At 41.1% G+C, this 25,683-nt stretch overlaps 1 protein-coding gene across 1 annotated transcript in view; it reads right to left on the bottom strand.

Moving 5' to 3' along the window:
• MBD2 (methyl-CpG binding domain protein 2) overlaps window positions 1–11,919 on the bottom strand; it is a 67,196-nt gene extending 55,277 nt beyond the window's left edge. The window contains exon 1 of the mRNA XM_086683013.1: window positions 11,263–11,919. Within this exon, the coding sequence (XP_086539139.1) occupies window positions 11,263–11,801 (539 nt within the window). The 5' untranslated portion in view covers window positions 11,802–11,919. The remainder of the gene's footprint in view (window positions 1–11,262) is intronic.
• Window positions 11,920–25,683: the final 13,764 nt, after the last annotated feature.

The raw sequence follows: 25,683 nt of genomic DNA on the forward strand, positions 1-25,683 counted from the left end.
AAACACCACTCTGACCATAGTTTCAGCTGAAAAGCCTTCAATGACTTTAACCCATTAGCAAAAGGATACCAAATATCTTAGCTCTGTATTTAAGATCCTTTTTCATCTAACCTCCTCTGAACCTGTCAACCCTACTTTCCACTCCTCTTACTCAATGACCTCTGCTCCAACCATGTTAGTTTATTCACTGTTCGAAACAGGCTGAATGGTTCCCTCTTAGGCCTTTTGCAAATCATACCTGTTACCCAATCCATAATGCAGGACTCCAACCCCGATCCTCAAGGGCCCAGAAATACCAATCCACATTATATCTCTTCCATAAAAAGCCTTCCTTCCCAGAATGAAGCAGTGGAAGGTTTCTTTCCTCTGAACCATATAGCAATTACTGCCAGTATCAGGTAAATAATCACAAACTGCCTGTTGGCATCTCTTGTATTCTGGCTTTGAAATACTGAGTTCTACATGGTTATAAAACTTCTACAAGTTTAAATCTTATCTTCACAAGCAGCATACTCAAGTAGTTATTTATGAATGAAATGATATGATGTGAGATTTGCTTCCAAATAATAAGGTTGAGTCAAGGTAGTACATTGGGGGATGGAAGAAATAAGATTAACAACTGCTGAATTGAGTACTTGGTAGTTTTTTTATATGATCCTACTTTTACATATATGTTTGAAAATTTCTATAATAAAATGCTTAAAACAAACATTAAAGTATACAAGCTGAATATATCCCCTGAAAATTTCAAAGTAATTTTTTAAAAATATGAAGTTTGGGCAAGTAAATGTGAGCATTAAAGAACTTCCTTAGCAGTTGAGGGACAGGTAGAGAATTATTTTTAAAGTATCATTAAGGGAAAAAAAATTATTTACAGTTTGGCTGCTGGTAAAATGTGACAACATTGCACCTTTTCCCTTGGCATGAATGTTTAAGGAATCACCAACACAATCTTAAGTGGTATAAAAGACCTTAAGTATAATTTGAATTCTGTACCAATCATTCTCATTCCATAAACTAGCATTTATGTAACAAACAACATGCAAACAGTATATTACTGATAGCAAATTCTATTATGTCTATATCAAAGCTAGAAAAAAATAAAAGCCAGGGTGATCCACTACCTAATCTCATCCCACTGCCTAAAGGTGAGAAAGAAAAAAGGAAAAAACACTGGTTATTTTGGTTGAATTGAGGACTGGACACTGTTATGGAAATGTCAGAAATTAAATACATCTGGGAATTATTTCAAAATATAATGGGAAAAGGGAGTTGAATATTGATGAAACAAGCTTGGCCAGGAGTTCATAATTATTAAAACTGGTTGATGAGCCCATAGGAGCTTCATTACACTTTTCTAACGATTTTTGCTCTTGCACATTTGAATTTTTCCATAATAAAAAATTAGATAAGTATACCCCCCCCAAAAAAAAAGACTATATTTTGAAAAAAGAGGTAGGGGGCCTCTAGAATAGGCCTTTTTAAAGAAACGCATACATCACAGCATACATGTTAAAAATAATTTTGGGGCGCCTGGGTGGCACAGTCGGTTAAGCGTCCGACTTCAGCCAGGTCACGATCTCGCGGTCTGTGAGTTCGAGCCCCGCGTCGGGCTCTGGGCTGATGGCTCAGAGCCTGGAGCCTGTTTCCGATTCTGTGTCTCCCTCTCTCTCTGCCCCTCCCCTGTTCATGCTCTGTCTCTCTCTGTCCCAAAAATAAATAAAAACGTTGAAAAAAAAAAAAATTTAAAAAAAAAAATAATTTTAAGACATTCATCCTTGCTTTAATCTATGGATTCTTCCAGTGTAAAAAGAACTATAAAAGAATGTACACACAGGGGTGCCTGAGTGGCTCAGTCAGTTGAGCGTCCAACTTCAGCTCAGGTCATGATCTCATGGTTCATGAGTTTGAGCCCTGTGTCGGGCTCTGTGCTAACAGCTCAGAGCCTGGAGCCTGCTTCAGATTCTGTGTCTCCCTCTCTGCCCCTTCCCTGCTCATGCGCTTGCTCACGCTCTCTCTCGCTCTCGCTCTCTCTCAAAAATAAGTAAACATTAAAAACAAATTTTTAAAAAGAACATATACACCTATATACACAGAGAATGGAAGGCAATATGTCAAAATATTAACACTGATTCTCATAGGACTACAAAGCTGATTGTCATTGCTCTCTCTACACTCCTATATTTTCCCAATTTCCACACTGAGCATGGGTCACTCTTCTAATCAGGGGAAAAAATAAAATATTTCTAAAAACCCTGATGAACATGCCCTAATCACATTTCAAAATTAAAATACTGTAAATCTCCACATGATTAACAACTGTTTACATTAGTTAATTAAGCGAAGGGAAAGAAACTACCATTTTATTGATCTGCTGACCATCTACTACATGCCAAATGCCTTACACGTACTTTCATTTAACCTAAAAAAATTCCACGAGGTAAACTTCTTACCTTTGATTTACAGTTGAGGGATCAGAGGCTTATATTATGGAAGCTTATAAATCTGTCCAAGTTAAAATAGTAAAGCAAGATGCAAGACTCAAGTCCCAATTTTCTGACTCAGAAGTTTCCATTCTTATTCTAAACCAGTGCAACACAAGTGTGGTCTACAGACAGACTTACTGGTCTTCAAATAAGTACAGAAGGGGAGAGAAAGCAGTTAGGAACGGACTAGTAAGTTTATGACTGTAGGATCTAAGAGTATAAAGTTGCAACATGTATCCTGTATAACCACTTTTACATTATATTTATTTTTTATCATAAACTACTTCCTACCAGATACTATAACAAATAACTTTACAGTTATGGCACAAAGAAATAATATATTAGTTAACAGTAGATAGAAATATGTTATCCTCCCCAGATGATACAAAAGCAATTTTTGATGGTAGATGTTTAAAGCAAAGGATAAAAGGATTTTTTAATATGAAAACTGTAATCAAAAGTCCTACTACAGATTCCTTCAGGTCTAAAAATCTGTATGGAATACACACACAAACACTAAACACACACAAGTCTAAAGAAAAATAAGAACATTTACTTCAGCTATTCACTATCTGCATACCTGGTATGGTACAAGACAGGATGCTGGCTATAGCAGGAGACACAAGACCACCTCTATAGTGCAGGCCTATTTACAGCCAACACTAACCAGTTTTTTAGGTCATTTAATAGAAATGTATTTACTATTTGCTTCATTCAACAAGCAATTCTTAAGAGCTTTCAGTATAGCAGGGACTGTGGTGGATACTGGAGATTCAAGAATGAATCAGACTCAGCCACTCACCTTGAGGAGGTTCAGAATCTGGTGTTCGAGACTGCCAACGATTACAGCACATGTGGTAAAGGTTAACAGAATTATGCTCAAAATGCCATAGGACTTGCCCGTTTCCACTACAGCCTCTGGGAAAGGCTTTTTTAAAGAGAGGCACACATCACTGCATACATGTTGAAAATAATTTTATAACATTGACACTTTCTTTCATCTATGAATTCGTCCAGCATAAAAAGAACACCAAGATATATTTCAAAAATCTTCTTCCACATGTTTGTAAATAACTCATAATCATTCCTGATTGAATGATTGAACAAAGTGTTCAATTTCAAAATTTAAATTTGAGTATTTACCACTATTTACATTCAACTTATGTAATCAAGTTCCCAAACAAGTTTGAATTTATAAGACAAGGCAAAAATCGTAAGATCCATAGATATTACTAAAATTTCACTCTATTCCATACTTTTATTCTTCCTTATGAAGTTTTAGTTTTTAGAAGTTCTGATAAAGTTAAGCAAAACTTCATTTTACAATTTGCCTCGTCATTTCTTAGTGGAAATGGCAAATAGCCATAACAGACCAATAAACAAGGACTGCAAAGGGTATTAATACCCCAAGTCAAAAAGTAAACCCATGAAATAAGAGCTGGTGATTTACTTCTAATTCATCACACAGGTCTGAAAAGACCTCAAACACAGGAAAAAAATTATGAATTTCTATTAGTCCCACTATGAAATCTAACACACACACACACACACACACACACACACACACACAAAAGTATCACTTCCTTTGCAAATCACCAGCTTCTGCTCGATTAATTAAAACTGCACTAAAAAATAAAAATAAAACTGCACTATGAAGATTAAATTATGACTCTATATCTCACAAATGAAATTCTAAAGCAATTTGAAAAAAATTATCAATTTCTGTTGGACACTATTTCTAGAATACATGTGTTATCAGTTCCTTTCGAGCTATGTATTTCCTCTACTACAGGTATTGTGGGTGTTTTGGCAGGTGAGACTTTGCATATCAGATTTGAAAAATCAGATGTAGGACAGATGGCAATGTTGTACCCTAACAAAAATTCCCCTAGCACAGCACAGAAAGCTGGGATGGTACGACTGAGAGAATTATCGGAGCACAATTTCCACCACCAGCCATGTGTCTTTTATTTCCAGATCCAGGCTTCAATCAGTCTATTTCAAGAGAAAAGGCTAAAAGCAAGTCAAACTTGCAATTATGCAATAAGCACTTAGTAATAAACCTTGCATTTCATTCCTTTCTCCAACTAAAGAGATTTTTTTGATTGGTCTGCAGCGCACATTTCAATCGTACCTCAACTGAAGAAGCACACGAGCTTTTTGGAGGAAACACATAAAACTATCTCGAGCTACATTTAGACTGCAAGTTACAATTTGATTTCTTCTAGTTTTTTTTCATTGTTTATTTATTTATTTATTTTGAGAGAGAGACAAACAGAGGATACCAGGAAGGCTCCGTGCTGTCAGCACAGAGCCCTGACGTGGGACCGATCCCACGAACCATGAGATCATGACCTGAGCCAAAATCAAGTTAAGTCGGATGCTTAACTGACTGAGCCACCCAGGCACCCCTGATTTCTTCTAATTTAAGTAAAAGCTTTTAAAACGAAGATGACCGGGGCGCCTGGGTGGCGCAGTCGGTTAAGCGGCCGACTTCAGCCAGGTCACGATCTCGCGCTCCGTGAGTTCGAGCCCCGCGTCAGGCTCTGGGCTGATGGCTCAGAGCCTGGAGCCTGTTTCCGATTCTGTGTCTCCCTCTCTCTCTGCCCCTCCCCCGTTCATGCTGTGTCTCTCTCTGTCCCAAAAATAAATAAACGTTGAAAAAAAAAATTTTTTTTTAAATAAAACGAAGATGACCTATAGCTTGCTCCGTAGGGAACACACTGCCTATCTGAATATCTGAGAAACAACATGGTCAATCCTAAATTAAACATATATCAAAAGAGCAAGCAAGAAAGAAGGGGGAAACATTTCTGAACCAAATGATCACTTCTATTACCCAGAATAAAACTCCTTTAATTATGTTAATTTACCACAATTTTTCAATTTCTTTTCTCTCCATTACACAGAGCTGGAAGACCATCTTTTGGTACAATGGCTTCACTACCAAATAGGATTTAAAACTTACCCTTTGTCAAAAAAAAATAAAATAACATTTACCCTTTGTCGACTTAAAGGTGCAAATATAATAGTAACTAACTACATTGTTTTAGCAGCCCACCCAGCTCCATAAAGCAGATTAAGTATGAGATGGTTCAATATTTGAGAATTACAAGTAAAGATTTTTCTATGGGAGGCAGCAGAGCAGGGTGGTTAAAAGTTCTGGGGTTAAATCCCCTGCATCAGGATTCTAACTCTGCCCTTACCAGCAGTACAACCTTGAGCATATTACTTAACTTCCCTGTCCCAAGTCCGCATGTGTAAAATGCAGATAATTGTACCTACAGCTAACAGGGTTATAAAGGCCCAATAAGATAATACATGTAATGCATTTAGCAAAATAATACTAATAGCTGCCAAAACCATGAGAGCTGTGACATAGAACACACATAAAATTAAGACACACAACACCCTATACTTAATAAAAAACAAACCTATAGACTCGATGAGATTCAAATGTTGATTTCTCACTTGAGTCTCTGCACTATGAGCATTTTCACTATATCTCTAAAGTACTTTCTATCCTTCTATAATATCCTCAACACTAAAGATGAAAATAAGAAACTGGAAAATGCTTGGACTTAATAAAATACCCCAACCAATTTCATCCCAGCACACCACCAGGTAATATAAAGCAAATAGCTAAGAAAGTCATTTAAGACTTGTTTCATAAAATTTTAAGCATCACATCAATTGGTAAACGCCTATTTAGTATCTAGGTGTACCTAGGGGGAAAGAAGACAGTTATGTGAGAGCGCCACAGGTTCTATGGAAATGAACATACGAGTAATACAGGAGACACCAGGTTTAACCACATGGGGAAGGCCAGAAAGAAGATATTAGGTAGGGGAAAAGCCAATCTACTGAAAGCCAAAGAGACTTAAATATTTAAGAACTATAACAATGGGGGCGCTGGGGTGGCTCAGTTGGTTGAGCGTCCGACTTCGGCTCAGGTCATGATCTCACGGTTTGTGGGTTTGAGCCCCTCGTCAGGCTCTGTGCTGATAGCTCAGAACCTGGAGCCTGCTTCTGATTCTGTCTCCCTCTCTCTGCCCCTCCCCCGCTCACGCTTTGTGTCTCTCTCAAAAATAAATAAAATTAAAAAAAAAAACTGTAACAATGGATCTCTCCCCTGGTCCATCAAGTTTTTTCCAACAAAGACTACATGGCAGAGCTGTTTTTTGTTTGCTTTTTTTTTTTTTTAATAAAAAGTCAGAGAGAGAGAGAGAGAGAGAGAAGGAAAGATCTGACTGAACTCTGACATGCTCGATGATCCAGAACTCATGCCCTCAAAGCATCCTACCAGCCTTCAGTAACAAGTCAGATATACCTATACATTTTTTTAAACCTATTTGTATCTTCAGCCCATACAACTGGAGTTATTTAATGAATCATTTTCCCTAATTAGTCCTTAAACATATCTATGTATTTATTTTAGTGTACTGAAATTGAATCCTTGTATCACTCTAAGTACAGGTAAAATCATATATGCACTTTACAAACAGACAAACCACAGGACCAGGAAGTGTAAGTGACAGGCTCAAGGTTGCACCAAATGGTAAGGGCAGAGTTAGAACACCAACTCCGGACCTCTTTACCCTGTGCTCTGCTGCCTTCCCTAGAGACTTCTACTTTTATCATATCACTCATGATTTTATAGACCTGAGTCCTCCTCTTTCCAGATCAAAGTGAAATAAATTCAGTCTCTCTTCTTGCACCTGCTCCCTATTATTATTTTAATTGTTCTCTAGTGCCACTGTATCCTTTTTTCAGAGAAGTGATCAGGTACAAATGCAACATAATTGTGATACAAGAATCAAAAATATTTACTATTTTGTTCCCAATATCCAACCACATGGTATTTTATGGCAGAAGCTGTAACAGTTTACGTCCACTCCCAAGTCTTTTTTTTTTTTTTTTTAATTTTTTTTTTCAACGTTTATTTATTTTTGGGACAGAGAGAGACAGAGCATGAACGGGGGAGGGGCAGAGAGAGAGGGAGACACAGAATCGGAAACAGGCTCCAGGCTCTGAGCCATCAGCCCAGAGCCCGACGCGGGGCTCGAACTCACGGAGTGCGAGATCGTGACCTGGCTGAAGTCGGACGCTTAACCGACTGCGCCACCCAGGCGCCCCTAACTGAAATTATAACCAAAAGTCTAAAAGCTAACAAGTTTAGACTAGATAAAAATGGCATGAGTTGGCTACTAAAAAGGGTCCTATGCAGAAGAAAATAATATGTCAAAAATATCAGTCCGCAAGCGCAGGGAGCCAAAAACTAGAAATAACAGGAGCCAAGTAGACCAGTGAGAAAATTATTGTTCACATAATGGGTTCATATGAGGGCAACAAACTTTTCAGAAACTATTACCAATAGATCCAGCTCTTTATCTAACCACACCTTTTTGTAAAAACACACTTTGTATGATAATGTATGAACTGCCACACACTATCAGTAATCCTGACAGAAGGCATAATTACATTGCTTAACTGGCAACTCAAGGCACGCCTTCCTGTTAGAACTCGGCAGTCTCGGGAACAACCAAAACACCATTCTACCAAAATTTGAGGCTTTCTTGATGAGCTTAATTTCAGCCCAATTAATAAGTGTAAGCCACACCCTATGTTAACAGGCACAGGTTGTTTAAATTCATCTCCCCAAAGGCAGGCTAATTCAGGAGTTAGCATTATTAGAACGTACATGAACAAATGGGTGCAGGTGTTCACACTACCAATGGGAGCGTTAACTCTTAACCCACCTATTAACACAGATGGCTGGTGTTTTGTGAGCTACTGGTTTTTAACAGGTGGGGTATATGTGGGGATGCTAATATGCAAAGCTGTGACACTTTGATAGAAAAAGAATGTGTTCACCTTCAGTATGAGTAGGTGCCCTCCATCATTTATCACTGAAAGCGGAAGTCACAGAGTAACTGCTCTGTTACAAAAACCACATCATGCTACCTGTTTCCTACTGCCTCAGAATATAATCTCTCAGCAGGGAATCAAGACTGACTGTTACAATCCTGCCAAATAACTAACATTTTGTAGGTAGTCAATAAACAATTAGATAACATTCCTTCCAACCTTTAACTAAACACATGTGGCACAAATCTGTTCAATGTGTCTTTTCATTTCGTATAAAGTAAAAAGCAAATCATGCTGCACCGTCTAATAAAAAGACTTCAATTTTAGAAAGTAATTATCACTATACTGGTTTCATGATTTGTCATAAGATGAATTTGTTTGGAGGGGCAGCCGGGTGGCTCAGTCGGTTAAGCATCCGACTTCGGCTCGGGTCACGATCTCACGGTTCATGAGTTCAAGCCCCACATCAGGCTCTCTGCTGTCAGCACAGAGCCTGCTTCAGATCCTGTCACCCTCTCTCTGCCCCTCCCCCACTGGCACGCACATGCTCTCACTCTCCTCTCTCTCACAGAATAAACAAACTTCAGAAAATACAAGATGAATTTGTTTGGAAAATTCATCTTAAATTGATTAGATCAGTTTTTCTGCCATAAAATATTTACTGAGTTTGTATGAAAAAGTTAACATTGAAAAATTTACAACACATTTAAAAAAATACTACGACCACAAATCAAAATGAGCACTACAGCAATCTGCGTTCTTGAAATAACTTTTCCAGCTACTGCAAGGAAAACAACAAAAAAACTCCTTGCAATAACCCAAAGTTAGTTTGAACAAATACGTCATCCCAAAACCAAACAAACTGTATCCCAGGAGAAATGCCATAGAGAGTGAAATTCAAAGTTTAAGATGCTCTACTGAGAATAGACTAGTCACCTATCCCTCAAGGAGTTCAATCGCAGACACAGAATATTCTTGTAAAATGTAACTGGCTACAAGACATCAACACATAGTTCACCTAAAGAAGGTAGCATACTACCTGCTTAGAAAGAAAACAAAAGTTGTTAATGGAAGAGTATGCAAGAGTGAACAACTGTGACTAGCACTAAATGAAACCAGTGAACTTGAGAGGAGTTACTGTTCCACAATAACCTTTTGTAAAATTTTTTAATGTTTATTTATTCTTGAGCGATGGAGAGAGACAGAGCGCGAGCAGGGGAGGGGCAGAGAGAGACAAAATTGGAAGCAGGCTTCAGGCTCTGAGCTGTCAGCACAGAGCCCAATGCAGGGCTCGAACCCATGGACCAGAAGATCATGACCTGAGCCAAAGCAGTACATCCAACTGACTGAGCCACCAAGATGCCCCACCACAATAACCTTTTTAATATTACTGAAGTAAATTTAATATTTAATGATGGGGAAATACAAGATTATCACATCTGAATGTTTAAAAAAAGCTTGCCATTTTATTATTTAAGATTTCAAAATGCGTGGTCTCAGACCAAGTGACAAAATAAGTTCTCATGCAACGCCACTTTCATTTTTTACTTGAACAGGTGAAACAAATTGAAACGATTTTTCCATATATTTGAGCAGCCATCAGGAATATGGTCATATTTACATGTTTTACCACTGATGATCACATCGTGTGTACACAAATGTATTTTTAACCTCTCAAGTCTATTTAAGAGTACTCTCAATTCATAAACATTGGAGAGACAGAGATAGAAAAAGAGAGAGACTGCGCACGCGTGTGTATATTCCTCCCTCCCCAACCAGGGGCAATGTATTAACCTACTTGATGAAAGTAAATCCTCCATAACATTATTCCAATGGCTAAATGGCTGACGACAATTGGCTCCAACACCCAAATATATTCCCTGAAAAATGAGTCAATCAGCCCACAAAACGGCCCTCCACACCAGTGAATATGTTTATATTCTCTTCTATAAATGGGATGGTTTATTTTTATAAGCAAATTTGTTGATAAGAAAATTCCAGTGATATCAACAGCCACAGGCACTCTCCTGAGCTTACCGGATCATCCAAAGAAATGGCATGCACAGCAGAACCACAGAATTGCAAGATCACATCAGGGCAAAAACCTGAATCACTCAGACCAAGATTTCTCAACCTGATTTCTCAAACTGGTGACATTTTGGGTCAGATAATTCTTTGTTGTGGGGACCATTCTGTGCATTACAGAATATCCTGCAGCATCCCTGGTCTCTACCCACTACATGCCAACAGCACACCCTTCCAAGGTATGACCACCAAAAATGTCCCCAGACATTGCCAAACATCCCCTGGGGGACAAATTTTGGTCTCAGAGTCTAACAACATATTACAGTGTTTCAGTTTTCAAAAGTGACTAAGTTCTGCAACACCATGAGAGTTCCAAGAAACTTCAGGCATTCCAAGTGGCTACTTTATACCAAACTTTCCTGGATCTTACAAAGTAACTGAAGCCTTATTACTGTAGATAGCTAATTCTTCCACATGTGCATGATTAAACACTCTTGTGATGATGAATCTGGGAAAGGCTGGGACAGGAGCCAACAGTGACTGGGTTTTATAGTTTCGATGAATTACACCTTCTTTTAACCCTTCTATGGACTAACCATCCTTGCCAGAGAACCTTTTTTTTTCCCACAAACCATTTTCCCCAAGACTGTCAACCTAAGACGCCCTCCTCTGGACTCTCACCATTCAGATACTGTGCCTGACCTGTCACTGTACTGGGGTCAACTCTCACCCAAGGGCTCAGGGACCTTCCACTACCAGGCCAGCCTGTCTGTGCCAGTGCCCTCGGGCCCTGCTCTCATATTGACATCCCATGCCCAGGTCAGCTGTTGACCCTTGACCCCGGCCTGACCCCGCTGCCCCCACCCCGCCCCCAGGGCGGTACCTGAAGTAGTAGACATCGCTCTTGCCGGCACTGAGCCCAGATTTTCGGATCACTTCCTCCTTCTTCCATCCGGGGGGGAGGGCCGGGCAGTCCATCCTCTTCCCGCTCTCCGTGGCCCGGGGTCCCCTGGGCCCCGGCCCCGCGCTCCCCGACGGGAAAGGGACCGGCTCCCGCCGGGGGGCGCCGCCGCCACCGCTGCCGCCGCCGCAGCCGCCGCCGTCGCCGCCAAGGCCGCCGCCGCCACTCGGGGGACGGCCGCGGCCCCGGCCCCGGCCCCGGCCCCGTCCCCGGCCACGGCCCCGGCCCCGGCCACGGCCACAGACGCCGCCGCCCCGGCCCGCCTGCTTCCACCGCCCCCGGCCACGGCCGCCGCCCCGAGCGCCTTCCCTGCGCACGCCGCTCACCGGGGACGGGGCGAGCGCGCTGCCCTGGCCCCCCTGCTCTATGGCGGAGTCGCCGCCAGCGCCGCTGCCGCCCGCCGCGCTCTCCCCCTCCTCCTGCTCCGGGCAGCAGCGGCCTCCCCCCGGGTGCGCGCGCATCCAGCCCCCTCCCCAGCCGGCGCTGCGCTTCTTCCGTAACCGAGCCCTTGGAATCCCGGAGACCCGCCCCGCCCGCAGCGCGGCGCGCGGGGGACGCGCGCAAGCATCATAGAGCGGACGCGCACAGAGCGGCCCTCCCGCTCGGGGCGTGGCTCCGGCCGCCGCCTCTTAGGTCCTCCGAGCTCCCGGGGCGGCCATATTGTCTCCGCCTTCTCGAGGGCACGCCCCTGGCCCCACCCGCTCCGCCCCCAGCCGCGCCCTTCCGGCCCCCGCCCGCGCTTGGGTGCGCTGAGGCCGGAAGGCGGGTAGGGCCTGGAGTCTTTTGTGGAGGAATGTCAGAAGGACTGCGGTTGTTTTGTTTCCTGTAGGGTTAACCTCCCTCTCTATGATTTTACCTATGTTTGCTCCCCCAATTAATGAATAACAAAATAGTTCGTTTTATATTCACTAACTAGATAATTCATTTAAAAAGGTAATAGATACCCGATACCTTCTTTCCCTCCTCCCTCTACCAAAACTTGCCAGAATGCTCAGATTGAAGAAGCGAGTCAAAGTGTTCCATTAGATGAATATTCCTATCCTCCAGAGTCTGGCTTCTGGGTTTAGGTCCCGGGATTGATTATTCTCCTGCAACTTTATAAAGTTATAGGAAAAAAAATGACAACTTGGGACATAATTCCTCTACTTCTACGGGGTTTACCTCTAAATTCTTTAAATGACCAGGATCCCTGAACCCACCTAGGATTTACCATATTTCTAAAGATTTTTTCATAATTTAAACCTCCTTGTGTAATGGCCTTTGACAATTATCAGTGGCCTTTGGCTTGGTAAATACTCTCTTATGTTGAAAGACTACCCTAACCCACTATGACAACCCTTTAAGAATCTGTGCGGAATTCATTTGGATCTGCCAACTCATCGTTCAGGATTGGGTTTAAAGAATAGTGCTAAATTGATTAAGAAAACTGATTTAAGGGTGCTTGTGTGGCTCAATCGGTTGGGAGTCCGACTTCGGCTCAGGTCCTGATCTTGTGTTCCATGAGTTTGAGCCCTGCGTTGGGCTCTGCTGACAGCTCAGAGCCTGGAGCCTCCTTCAGATTCTGTGTCTCCTTCTCTCTCTGTTCCTCCCCTGCTCGCACCCTGTCTCTCTCTCTCTCTTTCTCTCTCACACACACAAAACATAAACATTAAAAAAAATTTTTTTTTAATTAAAAAAAAAAAGAGGGGCGCGTGGGTGGCTCAGTCAGTTGAGCATCCTACTTTGGCTCAGATCATGATCGCCCAGTCAGTGAGTTCCAGCCTCACATCCGGCTCTGTGCTGACAGCTCAGAGCCTGGAGCCTGCTTCGGATTCTGTGTCTCCCTCTCTCTCTGGTCCTCCCCCACTAACGCTCTTTCTCTGTGTCTCAAAGATGAATAAATGTTAAAAAAAAAAAATTTTTTTTTTAAAGTAAGAAAACTGATTTAAATTCTAAAGCACATTTTCTATGTGTTGCTTAATATTTATAGAAATGTACTATCAAAATTCAAGATGATATGTGATGAACTGTTTGGAAGACTGAAACATGTAATGCACATTTTATCAGATTGATTATAAATTTCAGTTTTCATACACACATAGGACCTAAAAGTTGAAGGCCAAGTTTATAGGAAAAAAAAAATGATTAATGTAAAATAATAGAAAATCAAAATGTATTTGACTTACCTTTGCAATATATGCGAATAAACACTAACTTGTACACACAAACTTGTCTGTCTCTGAGCTTAACTTTAGATCTCATTTGATGTGTTTTATTTGAGACACACTAAGTTACTGCTTCCTGTAGGAAAATGTTCTAGAAATGTGTCCAGCAAAGGGTTGGAAATTCAAGTCAAACTCTCAGAAGAGTGGTCAGTTCTGGGGGTTGTGTTTTTAGAAGTCATCTTGTGAAAGTCATCTTTGAAGGAAACTCTGCAAGCAAATAAGATCTCCAAGGAAGAACATACATGGTAAAATAAAAATAATAATAATAAATAAATAAAAAGTGGACCAAGAATTAAATCTTAAGGAACACCTACATTTAGGCTCTGGTAAAAGAGTTAAAGTTAGAGAAAAAATGCAATCAAAGTTTGGATGACAGACACTCTGTAGAGAAAGGGCTTTGATTTTCCTTTAATTAAAACTAAAGGATAAACATGAGGAAATATCAGTAAAAATGGTGGTTAAGACAAGAAATGGGAAAATATGTACTTTTGGAAGTTTTTATTTTTCCATGGTGTGTCAAACAAGGCTATATAGATCAAGTAATATAATGGACATAAAAGCACATTTGTTTGTTTGTTTGTTTGTTTTAAATGTTTATTTTTGAGAGAGAGAAAGAGAGAGGATCTGAAGTGGGCTCCAAGCTGATAGCAGCAAGCCCAATGAGGGGCTCAAACTGACAAACCATGAAGATCACGTGAGCTGAAGTCAGACGCTCAACTAACTGACCCACCCAGGCACCCCAAAAACATGTTTAAAGGAATAAATCACTATGAATTCAAGGTTATTGCTTTGACTTCTACTACCAGATGCCATTTAGTAAATCATAGTTTGTTTCCCCTGTTAAGAAAAATCTCATGTAGCTATTTCAAAAGCTATTTTTGATCACATTGGAATTTTTCTGCTGTAATACAATAAAGCAAAGTATAAAATTTTTTTTATTCTCCCACTAAAAGAAGAAAGAAATATAATTAAGGAAACAATAAATTCTTCCAAGGTCTGGATTGAGACCTTAAAAGTATTGAGATTAGATGCTAAATACCTAAGAGATAAATCATATTGTTTTCCTTAAAATATTGGGCAAATAATACACCGCTTATAATTATGGGAAAATGCATTTTATATCACTCCTTGACGAACAGCAACATTGTTTTTCTCAAGCAGTAGAGTTCTGACCAAATTTTCAGTTTAATCTCTTAACAGTAGAAGAGGTCTTGATAGTTTTACTTTATGGCAAAAGTGAAAAACAACGAGGGAGAATTATGTGTGAAATCTGGTCCATTAAGCAAACAATAGAGATTTAACCACCTCTGATCTCTGCTTCCCAGGTGTAAAAGCAGGTGCTAAAACACCAACTGTCACCCCTGGAAATCTATCCATTCTTTAAGGTGTTTTCTCCCTTATTGTTTACCTGGAAAAACTGAGGTTAAGCCTTTAAAGAAAAAGTAGTTCCCAAGAAAAACCATGAGAGGTATTACTTTGTGTTTTATTAAGAAAAATAGAACAAACTCAGTGAATGAAACAAAAAGACCGTTGGGTCTGGCGGGGGGGGGGGGGAGGCGGCTAATGCCTGTTTTAAGATCTGTATATTTTATTGACAAATATATAACCTATATTTGAATTTATGAGTGTAATAATATACTCAATTAAAAAAAGGATTTGGGGGTACCTGGGTGGCTCAGTCGGTTAAGCGTCGACTTCAGCTCAGGTCCTGATCTCGCAGTTTGTGAGTTCGTAAGCATATTTGGATCAAGAGACTGCGGGGCCAACACTTTCTTCTTTTACAGAGTCTAAGAGGCATGGTCAGAATTTATCAAGACATTAAATAGGAGTGAGGGCATAGCCAAAGAAACATTTTCCAGCATCAATTAGCAGGTTTTATGATTCACTGAGTTGGCCCATCTACTGTTCACCTAATTCCCAGCTAAAATGAAATGCTGCTGGCATGGCGTGTCAGGAGGCCGATCGACACTTTCAAGTACATGTCATATAAATAAAGATTTTTTTTAATTGCTTTCCACTTGGAATGACTACAGAGGACTCTTACCCTGCATCATTCAAACTAAAAAGAGAAGAGTTAATTACTTGAAAGGCAAGAGAAAACAAGGAGAGGTAAATTTTGAACCCAAAGAAATTTATATAAGATAGTCTCTGGTGCTTTAAAATTTTTCTGCTTATTGTTACATTAGCCGTAGGTAAGTGGCTAGTGTTAAGTGTTCAGGATTAAGGGATGGAAAGATGCTTATTTGATTTCACCTCCTAAAAATAGAAAACCCAGTACTAGCAGTAGAAAGAAAATGATCTTTAGGTTTCAGAGCCCCGAGGTACCACTTAACACGCCAAACAGTGGTTTTTTTAACCTTAATTCTGGCTGCAAAAACCCATGATGCATGAGAAATAAGGGCTGAATATGTCTGGTGTCCATGAGAGGAGGAGAAGCAGCAACCAAGTAACTAGAAAAATGCATCTTGCCAGGGATTTCATGCTCTAAGTGGCTTTCACAGACGTCTCTAGAAGTAGCAGAGCTGGGACTAGAGCCCAAGTCTCCTGACCCCAAGTTCAGAATTCTGTCTTAGTTGCTTTCAAACTGCTCTATTGTATCTGGCTTCTTCACCCTTGAATTTGCTCCTTTTTTTCCACCTCCACCCCCACCCCGTGCCTTTCTTTGACTGACTCCTACTTACCTCTGAGGTCTTACCTTAGACATCACTTCCTCCAAAGAGCCTTTCCTGACCTCCCCCAACGCCTCCATTCCTGAACCCCCTGGGTTGTGTCCTGTGTCCCACACTACCATTAGGTGTTTCCCCCATCCATTCGTTGTAATTAGTTGTTGAATTGTTTTCCCCCTACCAGCCCAGAAAGCTGATCTTCATGTTCATATGGAATTCCCAGTACAGAGTATTAACAGCTGTTCTAGTCAGAAAATATGATTAGGTTTCCATGTCCCAAGAGACACTTAACAATAAATTTGACTTCATTAAAAGTGAGGCTTAAATTCACTTTACAAACATGTTTGCTTATAAGACAGTTACAACATTTTCTTCAGAGTAGTCTCTTCTACATGAATTGAAAGTAACTTTATTCATCAGTTCCTCAAAAATGTTGTGGAATATGTACCATAAAAGACTTAATCACAAAATGAGTCTTTACTTCTAAACAACCATTTCCTGAATTTGTATATTTACCTACATTTATTTCTGTTCTTTGACTTTAAATAAGTCAATTCCTAATATTCTCTGAAATTATGTGCATACACACATATTTCAATGTCTTTTGTTTATTGTGGAATCCTTTACAAAGTTTTCTGAGTATTGCCTTTTTGGCTTTGCTAATTTCTAATTTACCCCTAGTCTGTGGTACTTTTTAGCATAGCTTTATTTAAAAAAAAAAAAAGCTAGTAAATGATGAATCACAAGAATCTACCCCCCAAAAAAGAGTACACTATATATACTGTATGTTAACCAACTTAACAATAAATTATATTAAATAAATAAATAAGACTAATAGAGAGTCCATGATTTGGCCTAATGATCCCCTTCTGTAATACTTTCAGACTTTATATCCCAACCCTTCATCTACCTCAAGACTCCCCAACAAGTTCATCACAATTGTACTCTTAATCTTGAGTCCTCGTATTGCTTATTTCCAGGTATCTATTATTATGTCACATATTCTTCTGCACAGCTTAGAAGTCTGCCCTCTGAGGTAGAAGGGGGGGACAGCAGTGATACAGCAACTTTCTCTGTCACCATCCATGAGAGACACATTGGTTGATCTAACCCGACATCCTTTACCAACCTGATTCTCCTGTGTCCACTTTGGCTATAGACTGGAAAATCCAAATACTCACTCTTCCAGTCTAGTTCAGGTAAGAACAAGGGAGAGCTGTGAGTGGCTCTGAAAAAAAAAGGTTTTACTTCTCTATTAAAACAGAAGAAAACAAAACCATGGTTGGCCTATCCTCTTCCCTTTGTTCCTGCCTTAAACATGGACATGATTCCTGGAGCCGTGGCAACCATTCTAAACTATGAGGCAAAGAACACGAAGATCAAGGGCAAGCACCATAAGAATAGCAGAGTCAGAAGATGGAGAACTTGAATGAACTTCCCAAGCAGCTGAACCGAGTCTTGCAACTATTTATCTCCAGACTCCTGTGTTATGTAGGCAACTAGACCTTTTTTTGAATTAAGCCCCTGTTGGGTTCTTAGACCACTACAGCAGGAAACATTCTTTACTGAGGTACAATCCCTCCCCTCAATGGATTGTGTATATCTTACTGAAAACCAGGCAGCTCTCAACCTTCAAACCCCTGGGTAAGAGGTTGCAAGAGTAGAGGAGAGAGTCCGAGAGAAGGGGAGAGAGCCAAAGAGCAAAGCAGAAGAGTTGGTAGGCTGTGCCTGTAACAGCAGCAGATCAAGAACTATCTCCCTTTCGTACTCGGATGGAAGGAAACACATTCCAAGGGATCACTTGTAATTCAGCTCTAAGTTTTCTTGTCTTCTCATTCAACATGCTCTCTCTTGGCAATGTTACCTACTTGCCAGATTTAGCCACAGGAATTGTCCCTGCCCTGTGGTGCTAGCATGACTTAGGCACCATTGGTAAGATCATCCTACTGTAAATACCTTATAGCAGGTCTCCAGATGAAAAAGAGAATCACACTTTTTGGCTGCTTTTGAGGTGTTGAGGGGTCCAAAGCTTAGCACCCCATCTATAGCTCTTGAGTAGAGAATCTATTCAATAAATAAGAAAAGGGATAAGAAAGATGTCCAAAATAACTCCTTTCTCACTGAGAAAGTCTAGGCCAGAGGACCTATCATAGTGTGAGAGCTGAATTAGCTTGTTACTGAACCCCAAATTTTTTTTTTAAATTTTTTTTTTCAACATTTATTTATTTTTGGGACAGAGAGAGACAGAGCATGAACGGGTGAGGGGCAGAGAGAGAGGGAGACACAGAATCTGAAACAGGCTCCAGGCTCTGAGCGGTCAGCCCAGAGCCCGACGCGGGGCTCGAACTCACGGAGTGCGAGATCGTGACCTGGCTGAAGTCAGACGCTTAACCGACTGCGCCACCCAGGCGCCCCCTGAACCCCAAATTTAATAGACCAAGCTGTCAGCTTAGGACCAGACTATATAATGTGTCTCCCTCCACTCTCCAGGGGGCCAGTCTTTCTCTTCCTCTTTATAAGATGGCCAAGAATAATCAAGAACAAACGGGCTGGGCAGGCAGCAAAATGCCAAGAGGAAAACAGAGAAGGGCTGAGCTGCAAAGATCCTGATCTTTCCCAAATCCCCCATTCATTTGATCTCTGTAGAGAATTGAAGCAAGAGACCAGAAGCGTCTAGGAAAAACAAGACAAAACAAAAACATCTATCTGTTTAAAAACAAGAGTAGAAGAGACATTTCCTCCTAACAGTACCATTTGCAAGTGCTGAAAATTGTCCCTTTAAATGTTATGTTTCAAATTCATACGTGTGTGTGTGTGTGTGTGTGTGTGTGTGTGTGTGTGTGTTTCCTGAGAAGTTTGGAAACTATTCAAATGAGTTAACCCTAAACTTAAGAATCATAACTAGATGACAGAATCTTAATGGTGTAATAAGATAGAGGACAAAATACTGCCATAATATTTCTCTAAAGGGAAGCAAGTTTTGATATTCCCCTAGGGTGTATATTGCCCGGGTGGGGAGTGGGGTGAGAATGTAAGGAAAGAAACATCATTTTACTCAGGTCTAGTTTTTGCCTAATCTTGCTTTATCATGGAACAGATGAGATAAGGGAATAATCTCTGAACATACTTTGAAATGTAAGCCATTTGTGACCAGTTTGAGAATGTGAATTTTCTTTGCCAGAGAAATATCACTTAGAATATATGCTATTTAACCATTCAAGATGCACATGAATGGGGGTGTGGGGACTAGGGGGCTGTTGCAGATAGATCTTTCTGCGTGTCCCTTGCTGAGACAATAGGATTATAGGATATAGAGAGAATTAAATTTTTTAATGTTTATTTATTTTTTAAATCTTTTTTAACTTTTATTTATTTTTGAGAGACAGAGAGAGACAGAGCATGAGTGGGGGAGGGGCAGAGAGAGAGGGAGACACAGAATCTGAAGCAGGCTCCAGGCTCTGAGGTGTAAGCACAGAGCCTGACAAGGGGCTCAAACCCACGAACCATGAGATCATGACCAGAGCCAAAGTCAGAAACTTAACCGGCTGAGCCACCTAGGCGTCCCATTGTTTATTTGTTTTTGAGAGAGAGAGAGAGAGAGAGAAACAGCACAAGTGGGGAAGGGGCAGAGAGAGAGGGAAACAGAATCTGAAGCAGGCTATAGGCTCTGAGCTGTCAGCACAGAGCCCAACATGGGGCTCAAACTCACGGACCCCAAGATCATGACCTGAGTCAAGGTCGGATGCTTCACTGACTCAGCCACCTAGGTGCCTGGAGATGCTACTTTTACCCACTGGTACTTTGGTGTTAGTCTTGCCTGCATAACCAGAGGCAGACCATGCCATATGTCATTTCCACCCCCAATGCCCTGACCATTGACATTTCTTTCTTGCACTAACATTAGACTATTATCACTGGATTCCTCAGCACAGCAGCCTGTCCTTAACTCATTTCCAAATGTTTCCTTTCACTATCATTTCAACCAGACCCTTCCCCATCCCCCATGCTTAGGTTCTCATGCTCCCTTCTCACTGCATCTTAATCAGATAAGATCCTTCAACGATTACATTTCAAATGTTTCACCAGGTTGATCCTACCCTATTTCTTCTTAATAGAAAGATATTATTAAATACTTCAGCACTTATCCCCAAGTTTTCTTCGAGGTGTGTAAATGCCCTGCTTTCTGTGCATTATACTATTTATTTATTCTTTCAAGACAGTCTTAAAATCTTTCCTGTCCATGAGCACAGAGCTTCCAAAAACAGCTTTCTCATATTTTACTCTGTAATGTGGGCAGCCTAGAATCTCTAGGCATTTGGAGAAAGCCCTTAACATAGAAAAACAGGAGCGGAGGGGTGCCTGGGTGGCTCAGTTGGTTAGGCGTCCAACTTGGGCTCAGGTCATGATCTCACAGTTGGTGAGTTCGAGTGTTGGGCTCTGTGCTGACAGCTCAGAGCCTGAATCCTGCTTCGGATTCTGTGTCTCTCTCTCTGCCCCTCCCCCTCTCACACTCTGTCTCTCTGTCTCTCTCAAAAATAAATAAACATAAAAAGAAAAAGAAAAAAATGGGTGGTTTAAGAAGTAACTTTAGAGGGCGCCTGGGTGGCTCAGTCGGTTAAGCGTCGACGTTCCGCTCAGGTCATGATCTCGCGGTCTGTGAGTTTGAGCCCCACGTCGGGCTCTGGGCTGATGGCTCAGAGCCTGGAGCCTGCTTCCGATTCTGTGTCTCCCTCTCTCTCTGCCCCTCCCCCGTTCATGCTCTGTCTCTCTCTCTGTCTCAAAAATAAATAAACTTTTAAAAAAAAATAAAAAAATAAATAAAAAGTAACTTTAGTAGAAACAGAGCAATGAAATGAATTGAATAAACTTTTTTTTAAGTTTGTTTATTTATTTATTTATTTTTTTAATTTTTTTTAACGTTTATTTATTTTTGAGACAGAGAGAGACAGAACATGAACGGGGGAGGGGCAGAGAGAGAGGGAGACACAGAATCGGAAATAGGCTCCAGGCTCTGAGCTGTCAGCACAGAGCCCGATGCGGGGCTCGAACTCACGGACCGTGAGATCATGACCTGAGCCGAAGTCGGACGCTTAACCAACCGAGCCACCCAGGCGCCCCTGTTTATTTATTTTGAGAGAGAGAGGGCACGGGCACACAAGTGAGTGGGGAAGGGGTGGGGGAGAGAATCCCAAGTAGGCTCCATGCTGTCAATAGAGAATGTGGCATGGGGCTTGATCTTGAACCATGAGATCACAACCTGACCTGAAATCAAGAGTCAGTCATCTAACTGACTGAGCGACCCAGGCACCCCCCCCCCTCCTGTTTTTCTTTTTAAAAATCTAATTTTTAAAAATCTAACCCTTTTTAAAAATCTAATTAATATACTCAGAGATTGACACACTCAGATGTTTCAGGACGAACAAGATGATATTAAGAAGAAACAATCAAAGAACCAGAATAAGCTCTTGTAAATGTAACTATGATTGCAAAATGTTTTTAAAAATCCATACAAGTATTGAAAAATTAAGTTAAGAAAATCGTCCAGAATAATATTGAAAAAAAAAAACAAACTAGGAGACCCAACATTTGACCAATAAAAGTTTCATAAATAAAGATAGAAATAGCAAAGAGGACTAAATAATCAAAAATTATATATTTAAGGAGCACCTGGGTGGCTCAGTTGGTTAGGCATCTGACTTTGGCTCAGGTCATGATCTCACAGTCAGTGAGTTCAAGCCCCGCGTTGGGCTCTGCTGACAGCTGGGAGCCTGGAGCCTACTTCAGATTCTATGTCTCCCTCTCTCTCAGCCACTCCCCTGCTTGTGCTCTGTCTCTCTCTGCTCTCAAAAATGAATAAATGTAAAAAAAAATTTTTTTTAAGTATATATTTAAGAAACTTTCTAGGGCATGAATCTCCATACTGATAGGCCCCAGCACAATGGAGAAAAACACAAACTCACCTCTAGATAGAGCCTCATGAGATTTTAGAACATCATAGATAAAAGACAGGTCCTAAAAGCTCCCAGAGAGAAGAAAATCCACATACAGAGCACTGGCAATAAGAATAGCACTGAACTTCTCTGGAGCACCTGGGTGGCTCAGTCAGTTAAGGATCCAACTTCGGCTCAGGTCATGATCCTGTGGTTTGTGGGTTCAGGCCCCAAGTTGGGTTCTGTACTGACAGCTCAAACCCTGGAGAACTGCTTTGGATTCTGTGTCTTCCTCTCTCTCTACTCCTCCCCTGCTCACACTCTGTCTCTTTCAAAAGTAAACAGTAAGGGGCGCCTTGGTGGTTCAGTCGGTTAAGCGGCCGACTTCGGCTCAGGGCATGATCTCTTGATTCGTGAGTTCGAGCCCCGCGTTGGGCTCTATGCTGACAGCTCAGAGCCTGGAGCCTGTTTCAGATTCTGTGTCTCCCTCTCTCTGACCCTCCCCTGTTCATGCTCTGTCTCTCACTGTCTCAACAATAAATAAAAGGTTAAAAAAAAATTTTTTTTTAAAGTAAACATTAAAAAAAAAAAAAAGAATACCACTGAACTTCTCAACAACACTAAAAGTTACAAGGAAAAACATGCCTTTAAATTTTTAAAAAATTATTTTAAAAATAGATTTCTAGGGGCACCTGGGTGGCTCAGTCAGTTGAGCATCCGACTTCAGCTCAGGTCATGATCTCACAGTCTGTGGGTTCAAGCCCCGCGTCAGGCTCTGTGCTGACAGCTTGGAGCCTGGAGCCTGCTTCGGATTCTGTGTCTCCCTCTCTCCCTGCCCCTTCCTTGCTTGTGGTCTGTCTCTCTCTGTCTCTCAAAAATAAATAAACGTTAAAAATTAAAAAAATAAATAAATAAAATAAAATAAAAAATAAAAATAGATTTCTATACCTAGTCAAAAACCATTTTTTCAGAACTGCAAGATAGGTCTCAAAACACAAATTTCCCAAGGGGTCTTTCCCAGGAAGCCACTGAAGGATGTGCTCTACGGAAACAAGGGAGAACAGCAAGATTGAGAAATATGGAGGACCCAGGGAAGGATTTCGGTAACACAGGAGAGAGGCCAAAGAAAGCCCACGATGATGGGGAAAGGAACTCCTAAGAACTTTGCCACCCAGAGAGCAATATTCCAGGTTGGTGGGAGGGGACAGGTTATATAGGAGGCACATCTCTAGGGGGAAAAAAGAGGATTGATTATCTATGTTGATGCCTATGCAGAAAATTATATTAAAAACCCGTTGGAGACCGTGGGGGAAAAAACAGTGACAATTACACAGAACACTGAGAGAATTTTGAGAGAGATAAGCAATAACCTCAGGGGCAAAAAGAGAAAGGAAATAGAATCATGGTCATAATACTGTGATATTATGTAATACATAGTAACTTTTTTTGTTGATTTAACCAAAACTGGGGAGGTCAACCTACCCCAGAGGAAGGAGCTAACAAAAGAGAAAATTGTTGCCTCTGAGGAATGGGACTAAAGAATAGAGGTGGGGATGAAACTTCATATTTTCTTTTTATTCTTCTCAGTATTTAATTGTTAGAACCACGTGCATGTATGATTTTGGTAAAAATATAGCCATTTTTTTAAATTTTTTTTTCAACGTTTATTTATTTTTGGGACAGAGAGAGACAGAGCATGAACGGGGGAGGGGCAGAGAGAGAGGGAGACACAGAATCCGAAACAGGCTCCAGGCTCTGAGCCATCAGCCCAGAGCCCGACGCGGGGCTCGAACTCACGGACCGCGAGATCGTGACCTGGCTGAAGTCAGACGCTTAACCGACCGCACCACCCAGGCGCCCCAGAATATAGCCATTTTTTTTTTTAAAGAATATAACCATTTAAAAAATAATAACGTGGCTTCTTTTCGGTACTTCACTTACAACTCCATTGATATTAAGGATAATTACTATCTTTTGTCCTGGATAATTTACCATTTTCCCCTCCACTTTGTAAATAAGGAAACTAAAGTAGTAAAAGGATAAATTATGCATCAGAGTTTATCTAACTGGTAAATCATAAATTAAAGTGTAGGCTCTTTTAGTTACACATTGTGGTAAACTACAGCTTCACTTCTGTAAACATTTAATTTTAGGTTTTGCACATGGTGATTAATGATTCCCAGTAAGGGCTTTGTATATGTGTAGGTCAATGTTGTCCGTTATATTGTCACTCCTTAAGTTGACATGTTCAGCGTGTAGCTTACTTATCTTCCTTGGGTTCCTAGTGTATAATTTTGAATAACTCTTCATCTTGTTTCTTCGTTAGCTGATCAGTTTCAGAGATTATTCTCAGCTCTCTGAGCTCAAAGAAATTTTTAGCACAGAATGATGGTCCTGAACTGTTCACACTTCACAGTATGGGTTCCCAAGTCTGATTGCTTGGTGTAGGGGGGAGGTAAGTACGAGTTGAAGAACATGAGGTGTGTCTAGAAAATCAGAGTTCCTGGGGCACCAGGGTGGCTCAGTCAGTTAAACAACCGGTGACGGACTCTTGATTTCAGGTCAGGTCATGATCCCATGGTTTTGTGAGTTCAAGCCCCGCATCAGGATCTGTGCTGACGGCGTGGAGCCTGCCTGGGATTCTCTCTTCCCTCTCTCTCTGCCCCTCCCCCACTCATGCTGTGTCTCTCTTTCTCAAAATAAATAAATAAACATTTAAAAAAAATTTTTTTTAAATGTTAAAGAAATGTTTTGTTTTGTTTTTAATGTTTATTTATTTTTGAGAAAAAGAGACAGAGCGTGAGGGGGAGAGGGACAGAGAAAGAGGGAGACACAGGATCGGAAGCACGCTCCAGGCTCTGAGCTGTCAGCACAAAACCCAACATGGGGCTCAAACTCACGAACCATGAGATCATGACCTGAGCTGAAGTCGGACGTTCAACCGACTGAGCCACCCAGGCACCCCTTAAAGAAATGTTTTAAAAATGTGTTGGGGGGGCGCCTGGGTGGCGCAGTCGGTTAAGTGTCCGACTTCAGCCAGGTCACGATCTCGCGGTCCGTGAGTTCGAGCCCCGCGTCAGGCTCTGGGCTGATGGCTCAGAGCCTGGAGCCTGTTTCCGATTCTGTGTCTCCCTCTCTCTCTGCCCCTCCCCCATTCATGCTCTGTCTCTCTCTGTCCCAAAAATAAATAAACGTTGAAAAAAAAAAAATGTGTTGGGAAATATTTTTCTTTAAAAGACATATAAACACAAATGTTTACAAACTTTTCTAAACATGTAACTTGTCTATAGTAATTATATATGAAGAAGATACTGCTGAGAATCTAGTTAACAATAAAAAGAAAAGGGGCACCTGGGTGGCTCAGTTGGTTAAGCATCTGACTCTTGGTTTCAGCTCAGGTCATGATCCCACAGTTTCATGAGTTCAAGCCCCACATTGGGCTCTGCGCTGACATCACAGAGCCTGCTTGGGATTCTCTCTTTCTCTCTCTGTCCCTCCCCTGCTCATGTAGTCTCTGTCTCTCTCAAAAATAAATAAATAAAC

This window comes from Puma concolor, chromosome D3 (genome assembly GCF_028749965.1).
Source record: "Puma concolor isolate L17-30 chromosome D3, mPumCon1.1.hap2, whole genome shotgun sequence".
Classification (NCBI taxonomy): Eukaryota; Metazoa; Chordata; class Mammalia; order Carnivora; family Felidae; genus Puma; species Puma concolor.